Here is a 12,896-nt window from a genome sequence, read left to right as displayed (position 1 = left end):
AGAAAACTTCCTCTGATCTTTTAAGAAAGGACTTTTTACTAAAAATACAAGCCAGACTTTAGAAATGGGATTTATGTCAAGTTTGTATGAGATTGTAGCAAGAAAATAATGTACACAGTATGGATTACTGAAAACTTTTTTTGGTGCATTTAATGCTAAGTGGCAAATTGCTCTGAACCAAAAAATATTCACAGACTTCACCAGGCAATGGACTTCATACACTTCCCTCACAAAAGCACAGTCTAAGGGCCATTTTAGGAGGAGAATAAACAGTACTTACTTCAATAGCTTTGGATCATTTATGATCCAAAGACCAGTGTAATCAATGCAAATATTTCTTTTGATTGCTGTGTATACACTGAAGTAGAGCACTAACAGAGACGGTATAACCTAAACTGTACAAAGAAAATGTAGCTGCCTAAGTACATTTAACATATGGGCACAAAATGCTCTGTGTTAAAGGGGAATTCTAGTTTGAGAGTGCAGAATATCATTAACAGCATTTTTACTATGTGACATGAATAAAATATATATATATATATATATATATATATATATATATATATATATATATATATACATATATAAAAAAAATTATGCAGAAGATCTCCTTTTGTTAAAAAAAAAAGTAGGCAAGCAAGCTATTGCATTAATCTCCCTGGATACAGCCTTTAATTTATAGGAAGGATTTGTTCAATGTAGATTTTGGAGATTATAAAAGGCCCACTAAGTATTTTGAAGCGTGATCTTCTGATGATAAATGAAGATGACTGAGTCCATTCTCTACGCTACAATTAGGGCTTGTCTCCAAAAATATGACCATGAATCAGCCTTCGCACTTAGAATATTTGCTTCCGTCTCATTTGTTTCCAGGGTTTGTGTTCATTTTGAGAAGCCTTGATGTCTTTTAAATAGAGAAGAAACAAAGGACTGCATGTTTTGAAGAGTTGAAATAAATAGGAGGAATTCCTTGACATATTTTTTCATATATATTTCACATTCCCAATGCTTTTAATATGAAATGGTTTATAACTAGAGCAGATTTGAAATGTTAATCATTAGCATATATACCAGGGTGTGCAAAAGAGCGAGGAAAATCCTGAAAAATATCTTAGCAACAACCTTGTTCTGATTTAGTGTTTATTTTATTCTTGACAATCTTTACTCTCCATTTTAATTCACATACTTTGATTAGTCTTTTGCTGTCATGATAGGAGACAGATATGAGGTTTAGAGCTACTAGTATTACAAGAGTCTTGTTCTTTTTATATCCACATATTCTTTCAATTGCTGAATAAATTTTTAATCCCAAAATCAGCATTTTTAAATTCATTTGAATTTATGAGACTGTATTTTTTTCCAGTGCCTATTGACATGCCTGACAATATTTGTCTTGGTTCGAATATGTCAGTGGAAAAAATAAAACTTAAATAAAGCCAAAACAAATCAAAACAAAAAAACCAAAGCCCCCAGCTATTTTCTGAAAAAGCTTCATTTCCAAAGCTTTTATTTTTTTGTTCAAAATCCCATCTGGGATAGAACTAACACACCGTGAGATGGATTAGTGTATCTGTGCTGTTCTGTGTCTCTGCAGACAGATGTTACAGATCTATAGTAACTCCAGTGCTTCTCTACGAGCTCAGGCTCTCTGTGCATGTAAGTACCACCCTACTGGCACATGCCTAGCATGCCAGGGCTTTTCAAAAGGACTTCTCTTCACTACATGTACACTATACAAATTATATATCTCAAAAAACCCCTAGGCTGGTCCATTGTATTTCCACTTGCAGTGGCACCACTGGTCACTCTGTACCTTTGTTCCTCTCAGCTCCTGTATGAAGCTCTCTTGGCAAACATTCTCCCATCAATGTGTTAAAGCAGTGGAACAGTAAAAAACGCACAAATTAACCATCCTGATAGCAAATTAACTAATGCAAATAAATGCAAATTCAATGCATTACCCTGGCATGGCATGCTAATGAGAAAACAAGTCATTTAGTCAATCAAGGAAATATGCAAATAAAAAACATCCTTTTTCAAGTTACTTTGACACAGAAGTCTAAAAAAAATTAAATACTGCAACTGTACTTTGAGTACATGAATTACTATTTGTGTAGCTTGCAATAAGAACATTCTACCTTGTGTTTTTTTTCTGTTCAAACCTGGCAATAGCAATATAACAAAATGTATTTCCTATTTTAAAATACTGCAGAAATGTATTTTTCTCACTAATGTGATATTTGAAACTTAATGCTGAAAAAAAAACCCCAAGCAACTAAAATGTGCTCGGCATACTGTTGAAAATTCAACTTTATCTAGTGTCAAATGGTACAGCCAAGCAGTTTGTATTTCTTGAAAGATAATAAACAGCTCACCCTTCTAAGACCTGCTGTTGCAAACAAAATTTGCCTTTCTCCATGTGTGCATCTGAGGACTGCTGTTACAGTCCAAGTGTCAGATGGCAAGTTGCTATGGAAGATCTGCTGCCCCCAAGGAAACAGGTATTTTTGTGGATTATAAGCACATATGATTAAACACAGCACACATAAAGAAGGGTCAGGGCGCAGTGAAAAGTACTGGTCATCACCTGTAGTTATAAACAGGATCAAGCGATGTAATCAAAGTTCCAGAATTAATTGCTGGACTATCAGGACTGACCAAATCAAGACACCAACATTGATAAATACCACCGTGCACAGTTGCTGTAAAGGAGAGATAAGACAGCACTAGATACTATTCCTTTCTGCATAGTAAGTTTCAGGTGAGGAGCTAAAAGGTACCAAAGATTTTTTTGCCGCTCCTTTATCTCCCAGTGTTATCTCCCAAGCTCCTTTTCTGAACAATTTAGGATACACTAATTACTTTGTAAAACATTTGAAAAGTAGACATCTGAATATTTTGCCATGGTTTTTCAATTGAATTCTAATTTTCTGCATCCGAAGAATCAGCAGCAAGTACTTTAATGCCAAAGAAATGGACAAACAGCTTTCTGGCAAAGCTGATTCTTTCCCATTAGTCTAATGCATTATGGAACAGCAAAATTACAGCATGCTAAAATGTTAACCTGTAAAGTTCAATCCGCAGCTGTGACATGCTTAACCCAAACACTTTTGTATAACTATATTATAAAATTAATGGAAATGCAATTACTACTTTTTAAAGAAAATCACATATTTTCTTTTATATTCTTGTATATTTCTAATATACAGTCACTCACTGAGCTTTTTTGCATGGATGATTGCCTTCTCAAGATCTATGTTGCTGTCTCCACAATACTTATGTCCAAATAAATGTCAGTTTCTCTATAGCTAATCTAGCAAAAGTAAGCACAAAAGTGAACCCAGTGATGTAAAAGGGGATATTCATCAGAATAGAAGCCTAAATTTTCCTCCTCTCCTGTCTCAAAGGACTTCACATTCTTTGCATGTTCAACTTTCCAATTTTTATTATTACTTGTTATTTCCTAAGGATTTGAACAAATGACCATTTCTAGCTGTCTAGTACTTACAATTTAGCAGAAGGAATAGCAATCAAAATTTGCATTTGGAATTGTCTTATTTCATTTGCCTGAAACAACAGAACATGACTAAGCTTTCCACAGCCTCACATACATTTTGTCAAGTGAATTAACTATTGTGGGTTTTGATGGACAAACGGAAGAATGCTCAAAGACTGTGTTTATTAATGTTTTTTTATTACTTGCCATCTCTAATTATGCTGTATCTACAGCAGAACATTTCTTTCTCTTTTTTGGTCCCTTCTTCCAAGCACAACTAAAAGGGCAAGGGTCTCTTTTTAGGTAGAATATTTAAAGATTGAGTGGCTTTACTAATTTTCCAAGGTCAAAAGAGAAATCTAATGGAAAAAGTACAGTAAAGCATTTTAAAGCTGGTGAAATTCTATTAAAAGGACTGTTAATTCATGGAGAGAAGGAGATGAACATGCTGTTCACCTGTAGCTCTGCAGTATAATTTTCATATCAAGTGTTAATGACAGGTAACCTCCCTAGAGATTTATTCATTCATTTTCTCCCAGGTACAGTGTATTAGCTGAGGACTTTTCTGCACAGCCATGATGTGAATTGCAATTAACGCTAAGCAGCCAGGGGTTGTTTGTTAGATTATTAGAGCAAGTGAAGCTGAATGACTCACTCTATGCTATTTACAGAAAGAAGACGAGCAAGACAGATGTTTATGATAGACTACCTGGATCCCTATAGAGGAACGGCGACTCTTGAGGAACTCCTCTGCTTTTGTCACGAGGATGGCCTTGTCACTGGTCCGTATGGAGGTGCTCTGGCTCTCAGCTGCGTGGCGCTGGGCAGCTGCTGTCTCCAGGGCGAGGTTCATGGCCTTGTTGCTGTCCAAGCTGTCGGTGGAGTTGTACATCCCTCGCCCGTCCTGTGGCCATGGGGATATCCTCTGAGTCCGGCTGTCGTGATACGCATCCTGGGTGGATTCTGTGCTGCTCTGGGCTGTGACAGAGATCAGTGGCTTGGAAGTGGTGCGAGGGGGTACTGGTGGTGGTGTTTTTTTGTAACTTGTATAAGTTACAGCTATGGAAAGAATTAAAAGGAAAAAAAAATAAGCAGAAAGAAAAAAAAAAGAAAGAAAAAAAGGAGAGAAATCAAGATTAATCTGATGGAAACTTGACAATAGAAATCACCTTAAGATTTTGCTGTCTAAAAGTTATGATGGTGTAACAAAGTACTCTTCATCAACCTCACTATTATTTGAAAGTGTCGCTCAGAATCCGATGGCTATCCATAGAAACATTTTATTTCAACAAGGAAGAAGGAAGGGGTGGAAATGGGAGTCCCAAATTACAGTGAAGATGAAAGAGGGTTAGCAAGGATATGTGTGTTAAGACTTGTGCTGTGTAAGTACACACTGAGGCTTCTGAGATTAAGGGCTAAAGCACATAAAAGGAATAAAGGAAGATTTTTTTTTTCCTGTGCTTATTGTCTGAACTGTGAGCTTTGTGGTATGCCACACTATTTTATGGTATGCCACACTATAACCTTTTAAAATCCTTCCAGGTACACCAGTTGGAATTAGGCAAGGTTGGCTACTTACAAGAAGCATATTATTAATATTGCAAGAAGCATATATTTTAATAAACTTCTCAATACAGTTAATAAAAGAAAATTCAAGGCATGTTTAAAATATTGTAATATATGCAAAGATATTAAGACTTTGATGAGTGGAGCAGTTCTGAAGCTGGTTTAACATAGATTCTGTCTTCCAGTATAAGGCTCAACAAAACATCCAAGAAAATTATACAGATGCAGAACTGTGCCAATACTGCATCCTTACAAAATTTTTAAAATTTCATAGAGATTAATATTTAATCATTAATATCATAGAGCTGAATATTCTAATTGTCTAGGCCCACTATACACTTTTTCACTTTTTTGGTACTAATAAGAGTATTTCTGCTGTGGAAGAGTATTTTCCCCAAAGGACATACAATCATAATTCATAAAATTAGCAACTGATTAAAAAAATGCATTGTGACATATCTTTATTCCTGTATGGAGAAACCAAGTCCAATTCACTTCTTGTATAGTTACAGGAGTGAGCTTGCCTTTGTCTGGTGTTACTAATGGATTGACATTGCAACAGTTACTCAGGTAACCTTGGAATTGGGGTTACTTGAGTCCAAAGAAGGTTCTGTAAGAGTTCCTCTTCCCATTACACCAGTATGGGCTGATGAGCAATGAAGTCAGCCTCTCCAGCTGTGTTTTTTATATAAGGTTATGTTGCAGCTATCTGGAATGCAGAGATTTGCTTAGGAACTAACACCTTGGACTGCAGAACCTGCATCACCAGGCTAGCCTATGTGAGTCTACAGAAAGTGACTCGCAAATGTTGACTCTTGAGAATCATAAATTCAAGAGTTATCATACATAAAAGAGAGAAAGGCTGATCTAGGAAAGAAAACCTTCATTTAAAGAACATTTTGAATTACTATTGATGCAGCTTAATTCTGGTGGATATTTAGAGCCTTGCTCTGAGCTAAATTGCTCTAACAGAGGGAAACGTGGAAAACACATGAAACATGATCTTCAGAATCTGAGACTGTGCTTTTTTGAAGTGCCATTTTGTTGTCAAATCACCAATCTTATCTCCTGTCAGTTTTGCAACCAGCAATTAGGAAGAAAGAAAAAACTCAGTATTTTTCAGATGCTTTAGGGAGTACAGAAAGTTCACAGAAGAAGGGAGAAGCTGTAAATCTTGGAAATTAAGTCAGTGTCTAATGAACTCGAGCAGTGGGTTTGAGAAATGTTTCCACTAAGACACTTGCCATAATGCTGCTCCCCCACTCTGCAAATGTAGATGCAAGTAATCAATATGCTGGGAAACATTACAAATAGAGAAAATGGGGTGAAATAGGGTGAACAATATCCAGCATAGAAGACAATTTTACCTGTAACATAAGACAGGTTATCACTGTGATAACTACTTTACTGTTTTTACATCTGTCTTCATGTAAAAGAATAGCAGTGAATAATAAAATATATGGTTAATGTGATAATGAAACATCACAAGCAGGTATGTCCCTACTACTTGGGCAGCAGATCACTTCTCTGTCTAATGAATATAAATTTTAAACTGCTGTTGCAACCCTTCTTAGCTGACTTAATCTTCATTTACATTTTTGAAAAAGAAAAATTCTTCCTGTGGCAATACCAAAACAATTTCTTGCCTTTTTTCTCCCCCCTCCCCTTTTTTTTGTCCCCCTTGGATTGAATATTTTATTCTAAAAAAGTCTGATTATTTCAGTGGAGTGACATGATCTAAAGCCACCAGGTATTAGAGTAACTGCAATGTTCTGGCAAGTATTTGATCGTGAACACTAAACAGAAATTTAAAATCCCACAGATGTTCAACAAGTAGAAGAAACTTCCAGTAGACTGGAAATCTGTGGGAAACTGGCTACATGTTTACAGTGAAATATGGCAGGAAGAAATTCAATTAATTCCTATACAGTCACAGAGATCAAATATTGAGCAGGGAATAAAAAATCCATCTCTACATTGTTAATGAGTTCGTATCTGGAATAACAGCTTCAGAGACAGAAATCTGGGACTAATTGGAGACTAACAAAATCAAGTAAGAGGATAGAGACCTGAATTTGAGAGTCAAATCTTGCTACCAAATTCTATTTGCTTTAATTACTCAAGTGGTTCTAGTGAAGTAAATGGGATAACTTGGCATGTGTTGCTGACTTCAGAGACAGCTACATAACAGATTAGGATCTTGTTAGAGGAGAAAGTAACACAGTAATCCACAGTTTACTGTTCATGCTTGGGTTTAGATCTCTAATAAATGTGAATTGCATTAAGGTCTGAAGCAGGAAACTTTATGTCACTAGCAAATTGTTTCCATTAACAATGGCATCTGGGAATAGTCCTGGTATCAACAATAGCACTTTTCTATCGTGTCTAGTTCTTGGTCCTGGCAATCATAAATGGAGCACATTATATATGGGAAGAAATTGAAGAAGAACTTTTTATTCATCATCTGCTTATGCTGATGGACAAGGACTCCTGTCACCTTTGCACCATTCTCTACCGTGAACATTTTATTTGCCCTAGTAGTTATTAGTCCAAAGCAAGCATAGAAAACCTCCTCAGCACTGCTTCACGTCTTTCCCATTTTTAGTCACAATTCTGCAAACTCCAGAGCTGTGGAGGACTTTGCTGGCCCCACAGAGAGGGTTGGTGCTGGGCAATGCAGTCCTGGGGTGCACAGCACTGACTGAGGACAGTGCCCCATAGCTCCACAGGACACTGGTGGTGAAAATTGAACTGGGAACGAGAAAACCGGGATGGAGAATTCTTGTCTTCAATGCAGACAAGCTGAGCATCAGGGGCAGCACAACAGCAGGAGATGAGACCCAGCATGAGGCAGCCCTGTGGAAGAGCACCAGGAGGGCAGAGCTGGTGCAGGATGGCTTCAGACAGATTTAAATTGTGCACTTGAGCAGATGCCAGAGACCCGCTCCATGTCTGGACATGTAAAACATCACTCCAGGATAATCTCCTGTTGTTTCTAGTGCTGACCAAAGATTTATGACTTGTTTTCTGATTTATTTAATTTTTTAGTCGTTTTAATGTGCATATCCTGAATATCCCTGATATTTCTCTCACCAGTCCTGCTGCTGAGCAATGAGGCTCAAGCAAAGTAGAAGCAATAAGCATCTGCAATGCTGTTAATCAGTTTGCAAAATCTATAGCTGCTCTGAAATGCAAAGAAAAATAAAGTAGATGGCACAAGACATAAATATGTCTTTTTATGAATAAACTAGAAAAAGAAATGAAAATTTTATTTCCATTTGTATTCAAAGGCTATCTTGATATGAAAAGCAGAATTTATTTTTTGCCTAATTTAATAAAGTGGGGAAAATATTTTTTAAATTCTGAACATACATTTAGTCTCCCTCTATTAGCTTATAATAATCAATGAAAAAATTACAAAAAATGGTGACAAGCTGTTCTAATTCTAAACCATATGGGTATTTCAGACTCCTATTTGAATTAAAGTATTAACTGCTTAGGTACTTTCCCCACTTCAACATAAATATGTGACATTGGGTCCACTAGATTTTCCTTTAAGAAAGGGCATTTAGAGAAATGGAGAGTAAACAGAATGGTTCTGTGATGCTTTGTAGTGAGCCAGATTAAACAATGATGCAAACCAGGTATAATTTGTTCAGAAGAAATGAGAAAGTAACAATGCAGCATAACATGCATTACTTTCTCACCCACACAGGAAAAAGTGTAAAATGTCAAATTAAGGATTAATATCCTTTAAGGATTGATATCCTAAGTGCCAGACCCTCACATGCACAGGATTGCCTACCAGTGCTGGATTTGGCACAGAGGTGGCTATGAATGACCTGTTCTGTAAACCACATTAATTTTTTATGTGCTCTGTGATGCCAGCCAGGCAGATCAGTCACAACCAGAATATCAGGCACTATGGCAATACTACTGAGTAGCCAGGAAGATGATTCCAGCACTGGAGAACTGGCAATTTGGTGGTTTGGATACACACAATAGAAATACAAGAAAGATTTCCTGATAATTTATGAGCAACAATTTAACTGATACAGCTGGAAGCAGAATATCTCTCTTAATCTACACTGTATTTGTCAAAACTTGCTAAAAGTTATTGTTGATACAGACATAGAAGTCAGTTATTCCAGCCATATTCCAGTGTCAACAAAGTTAATACTAGAAATAAAATTACGGAAATAAGTCAATTTAGATATAACTTCAGGTTAGCCATAGACCTTTACAGACACAAGGCAGTAGGAGAAATGTGATCTATTTGATGAAATAGCAGTGGCTGTGGGTGACATTCAAAACACCTTTCAAAAGACAGCCTTTTAATAAATCACCATTTTGGTCCATTTGCAAGACAGAATCACCTGAAGGGTTTTTACAAATCAATATAACCATTAAGCACTTAGTCAAAATAACATTATTTAGGCTGAGATCACAAAATTAGCTGAGCGATGAATTTACATGAAACCACCATCAATTAAAGGAAATGGTTGTGGCAGAAGTAAACTGGATTTTTTTTGGTTTTGTAAGAAGGTTTATTCAGAAGGAGGATAATTACTCTGCAGGGAACTGAGAGCTGCCCTGGAGGCAGAGGTCCCAGGGGCAAGCTGCTGAGGGCACACAGGGCTCCTCTGAGGAGCCACAGCACCAGGAGAAACACAATGCAGATGCCCAGGCTGGAGCTAGATTTTCTGCTTTGCACGGGGAAAGACAACACCAACCCTGAAATTATTTCAGAAGGGGAAAAGAGGCCTTCTCATAATGAAAGGTGACAATCAAATTTAACCCCGTATCAAAAGAGTACTCAGCTTTTGGAGTAGTCTTTTGGCGTACACTGTTTTAGCCAAAGGCTTTGGAAGTTCCAGCTAACATGACTGTCCCTAAAATGCCCTGAAATCTCTTCACTGTTCCCCATCATGGTCATTAGAAATGCTGAGTCACTCCTAAAATAAAAATGTACATATGGATGCCTAACAGTTACTTCTCAAAACACAGCATAATGATCATTAAAAGGACATTAAGAAATCAAAGGGGACTTTTGAGGAAAAAAAAAATCACAGACACTAAAAGAGTTTATTTCCCACAAAAAGAATTAATTATTTGATGATTTTTCTGACAAGGCATGGATGTCAAAAATAAGAATACAAGTCCTCATTTAAAAGAGAAGGTGTTGCAACACATCTTTTTATATATGCCTCTTTTCGTCTTCCATCTACACCAGTCTCTGATTCCAAACATCATTAAAAGGAGACTGTAGTATCAAACAGGCCAGTTGAATTGTACAAAATAATCTGCTTTTCTTAGTCAAATTCAGAAATGTTAGTAAGGAGTTTCCTTCTTGAATCAGTTATACCTTTAAAGTTCAGTCATAGCAAAAAGATTTTAAAATGCTTTGTTTTAACATGTGTTCGGGTATATAACATGTATTCGTGCCTCAGGTATTTAATTTAAAAAATTGATCTGTTGGAAGGATGAGGAAAAGGTTGAATCAGACTGTTTGGATCCAAGTAAGTCAGTAAATCAGTGTGTTTGGATCCAAGCTTGCCAGTTTCAATGTGTGCCCTCAGTGATTACCTCAAAACCTGATGATTGGAGTCTCTGCTTTCTCCTTTCAGTGCTGAAGCAGTATGTACTCAGGCTGCACAGAAGAAAAGAGTGATTTGCTCCATTACCTGACCCTGGACAGGCAGCTGAATGTAAATCAAGTTCTTCAGAGTGCTGCTCTAACACACCTACTCGTGCTTAAATTGAAATACTGTCTGTATGTGAGTGTAGGGCAGGCAAGGGAAACATGTCACATACAGTCCAGGTTTTTCCAGCCCTTTCCTTTGCTGCTTCCTGGAAAGGTCCACAGCTTTGCTTGCTCCTCTGATGGAGAAAGATCCTGCAATTTCTAAGGGCTTTCTATGTTCAAGAGTTTCTCCATTTTAAAGGTTGCTGAGAGTGGCTTTTTTTTAATTGTAAGAATATCCAAACCTTGCAAAAGTAATCATTAAAACTTACTACTGTCATACTGTGATTCAAATTCAAGAGATAATTTTGGTTTTAATTAAATTAACTCCTTTAATTAAATTCTGAATAAATTTCTCTCTAACATAATCAGAGAGATGCTTTAGTTGTTAACCTATCTTTCTGCTTCTTCCCTTTTCTTATTCAGGCCTCCATGAGGAATCTAGCCAGTAAAGAGACCAGAGAGTTTCTCATTAGAGAGAGAGTCTTGAGTTTGGGTATCTGTGAAAAGACCCTGTTTCTTCCCTTTGAGATTAAACAGTAAGAAACAGTGAGATATATATATCTCAATGTGGTGTATGTGTGTATATATATATATATATATATATATATATATATATATATATAATATATATGTGTGTATATTATTTATATATATATATATATATATATATATATATATAAAAGGTTAAAGAATCACAGTGATATTTTTATGAGATTTTTTTTGAAAGACTGCTTACACCCAGATGATTTTTATCAACACAGTTTATATGATGGGCTGCACTATATTTAAACATGAAATCATTGTCTGGGTAGTATGCATCCATAACTTTGCAACCTTTTTTCCTGTTGGATCATTTTACACATATTGTGATTAAGTAAACCTGGATATTTGTTCACCCTAAAGTCAGATGTTAATTGGTAGTCTTGTGTTGGCATAGTCTGTGGGGGCAAAATGTTGCATTTATCCTGAGCCAGTATTTTAAGTAGGGTCTTTTAATAATAGTGAATTACATCACACCTTCAAGACAGTTTTTGGGAACTATACATGGGAATCCATCTCACCTCACATCAGTCACTGATAAAAACCCAGTCATCCAGGTCTAAGTTAGTTGTCCAATCACTTTTAGAATTACTGTGAGAAAAATAAGCAATTCTGGGGGCAATTCTTGCCCATTTTAGATGCTTATTTTACCAGGAAATGAATCATCCTATGCTTTTCTCTGTCAACCATAAAGACAATCAAGGACAACCAGCTCAGATTAGAACATCTAATTTTGACAGTTACCATCATTGGCAGTGTTCAAGAAACAAGTGGGCCTGGCACTTGATTTAGTTGACATGGTGGTGTTCAGTCAAAGGTTGGACTCGATGACCTTGGAGGTTTTATCCAGCCTTAATGATTCTATGGTGCTGTGAAATGCCTAAAGGGATAAGAAAAACTCCAGCCAAAAGCTCTGTTCCTGTGACACACTGGTTTGCACTGGGATATAACCTCTCCTGTCTTTTGTTACGGTGTTCATTGGAAAAGTGGGAGCTTCATCTCCCCTGCTCCACATCCCCTGAGCTGGATGGTAAAGGAAATCTGAGTGGAATTTGGCTGCAGCAATGACTGAAACTTAATTTCCTGCACCTTGGTCCCTTCTGCTGAAGCTACTACATAGCAGCCAGTACCAGCTTTGCCAAGGTATCTCCATAACTCCAGAAAGGAATGAAAAGCAAACCTTCTGTATTTCTGTAATTTTTTAAATTAAATGACCAGTATGAGGCACTAGATTACACCATGCTGTTAATTCCGTTGAAAATGTTGGTACTGAAGTCAGTGGAACCTGTCCAATTCATACCATCTCAGGATCTGGACCATTATATTAATATATTATCAACACAGACAAGAATTGGGCTGCTTATATACAATTTAAAAAAAAAGTTTTTCAAAATACCTCATCACTGAGACACTGCTGCCAAATAAATTACATATAAAATCCCTATTTTTTTAAGCAGCATCTGTCTTTGACATCTCTCTGATAAACAGAATCTGTGCAGCACTTTAAAAAACTACTGAAATCATGAGTATGACACATAACCTCAATTA

At 36.6% G+C, this 12,896-nt stretch overlaps 1 protein-coding gene across 22 annotated transcripts in view; it reads right to left on the bottom strand.

The window, feature by feature from the left end:
- DLGAP2 (DLG associated protein 2) overlaps positions 1-12,896 on the bottom strand; it is a 445,650-nt gene that overhangs the window by 30,517 nt on the left and 402,237 nt on the right. For all 22 annotated transcript variants that reach the window (XM_038132407.1, XM_038132404.1, XM_038132410.1 and 19 more), the window contains one exon: positions 4,206-4,555. In XM_038132407.1, coding sequence (XP_037988335.1) covers positions 4,206-4,555 — 350 coding nt within the window. The remainder of the gene's footprint in view (positions 1-4,205; positions 4,556-12,896) is intronic.

The sequence above is a fragment of the Motacilla alba genome, chromosome 3, assembly GCF_015832195.1.
Source record: "Motacilla alba alba isolate MOTALB_02 chromosome 3, Motacilla_alba_V1.0_pri, whole genome shotgun sequence".
Lineage (NCBI taxonomy): Eukaryota > Metazoa > Chordata > Aves > Passeriformes > Motacillidae > Motacilla > Motacilla alba.
Note: the sequence above shows the minus strand (reverse complement) of the source record. Positions and strands in the feature narration are given on the sequence as shown.